Consider the following 1525-nt stretch of genomic DNA (forward strand, 5'->3'; position numbering starts at 1 on the left):
GTACCCCGTCAGCACGACGAACTGCAGCGCGCTCGAGTTCCACATCGCGCCGACGAACGACGAGTGACGACGTCACCGACCTCACCGCTCTGACCTCACCGCTCCGACCTCACCGCTCCACCTCACCGCTCCGACCTCACCGCTCCGACCTCACCGCTCTGACCTCACCGCTCCGACCTCACCGCTCCGACCTCACCGCTCCGACGTAAGAAGAAAAAAAAACTGTCATGTTATACACAAATTCAGAGAACCTCTTCTTCTCACAGGTCACATGTGTTCTTCTCACATGTTCCTCTCACATGTTCTTCTCACATGTTCCTCTCACACGTTCCTGTCACACAGGAGTCTCAGTCTGTGTCTCTTCTTCTCTCCAGCAGCCGTCAGGATTTATTTATAATTTCTTCGTGTTGATCTGAAAAAGTCAAATGTGCAGGATTAAAAATCTTTTACTCTTCTTCATGTTTCATTCTGGTTCTGATCTTTGTGAAAGATAAACGGGTCATGGATCATGTTTCATGTTTCATGTTTCATGTTTCATGTCGTTTCTTTCTTCCTTAAATTCACTCAGTTTGTTGTGATTCTAAAACCAGCAGCTCTGAGATTTTCATTTTGGAAAAGTGAACATCACATGTTCCTGTCACATGTTCCTGTCACATGTTCTTGTCACATGTTCCTGTCACATGAGGCGACACAACAATAAACTGGTTTAAAAATCTGTGGCGCCAAATAAAATTATTAACAACCATTGAACCAAATAAATATTATTGAACACACACACAGACACACACACGTGTGTGTCTGTGTGTCTGTGTGTGTGTGTCTGTGTGTGTGTGTTTCTTTTCTAATGCAGCACTCAGACTTTTCTAAACCATTGTAAAATTAAACGTAATAAACGAGCTCCTGACGTTACGAGACGATGAGGAGCTTCTCATGGACGATAGGGACAAAAGACACGGACCAGAAGACCTCCTGATGGACCAGGACCTCCTGATGGACCAGGACCTCCTGATGGACCAGGACCTCCTGATGGACCAGGACCTCCTGATGGACCAGGACCTCCTGATGGACCAGGACCTCCTGATGGACCAGGACCTCCTGATGGACACGGACTCAAACCACACAAAAACCAAGTCCAAAGAAAAAGTCTCTGTTCCAAAAACCAGATGCCAGAGACGAGCTCCACCACCACCAGAAATGTTTAAAAGACCCAAAACCAGAACTAAACCAGAACTAAACCAGGACTAAACAAAGGTCTAAACCAGATCAGAATCAGATTAAGTGGTGCTGCAGCTGCAGTCTTCATGGTGCAGAGGACGGTGACAGGTGCAGATGACAGGTGACAGAGACAGGTGCAGCAGGTGAACTCTTCTTAAATAGTTTGTGAGCTCCTGGTTTGGACCAATCAGACGTCGCGTCTGGAGTCTGGGGATTTTCTGTGACCAAAGTTCTGCCCAAAGTTTTACAACCAGCATTTTTATTATTATTATTTTTATTATTATTATTTATTTATTTATTTTTAATGATT

The 1525-nt window shown here is 45.1% G+C and overlaps 1 protein-coding gene across 1 annotated transcript in view; it reads right to left on the reverse strand.

Moving 5' to 3' along the window:
• Positions 1-45, reverse strand: part of LOC110172544 (olfactory receptor 2A12-like) — a 996-nt gene extending 951 nt beyond the window's left edge. Inside the window, exon 1 of the mRNA XM_020938429.1 lies at positions 1-45. This exon is cut by the window's left edge and continues 951 nt beyond it. Coding sequence (XP_020794088.1) covers positions 1-45 — 45 coding nt within the window.
• Between the last annotated feature and the right edge of the window lie 1480 nt (positions 46-1525).

The sequence above is a fragment of the Boleophthalmus pectinirostris genome, unplaced genomic scaffold (assembly GCF_026225935.1).
Source record: "Boleophthalmus pectinirostris isolate CB_2022bp ecotype Guang Dong unplaced genomic scaffold, ASM2622593v1 HiC_scaffold_9, whole genome shotgun sequence".
Taxonomy (NCBI): domain Eukaryota; kingdom Metazoa; phylum Chordata; class Actinopteri; order Gobiiformes; family Gobiidae; genus Boleophthalmus; species Boleophthalmus pectinirostris.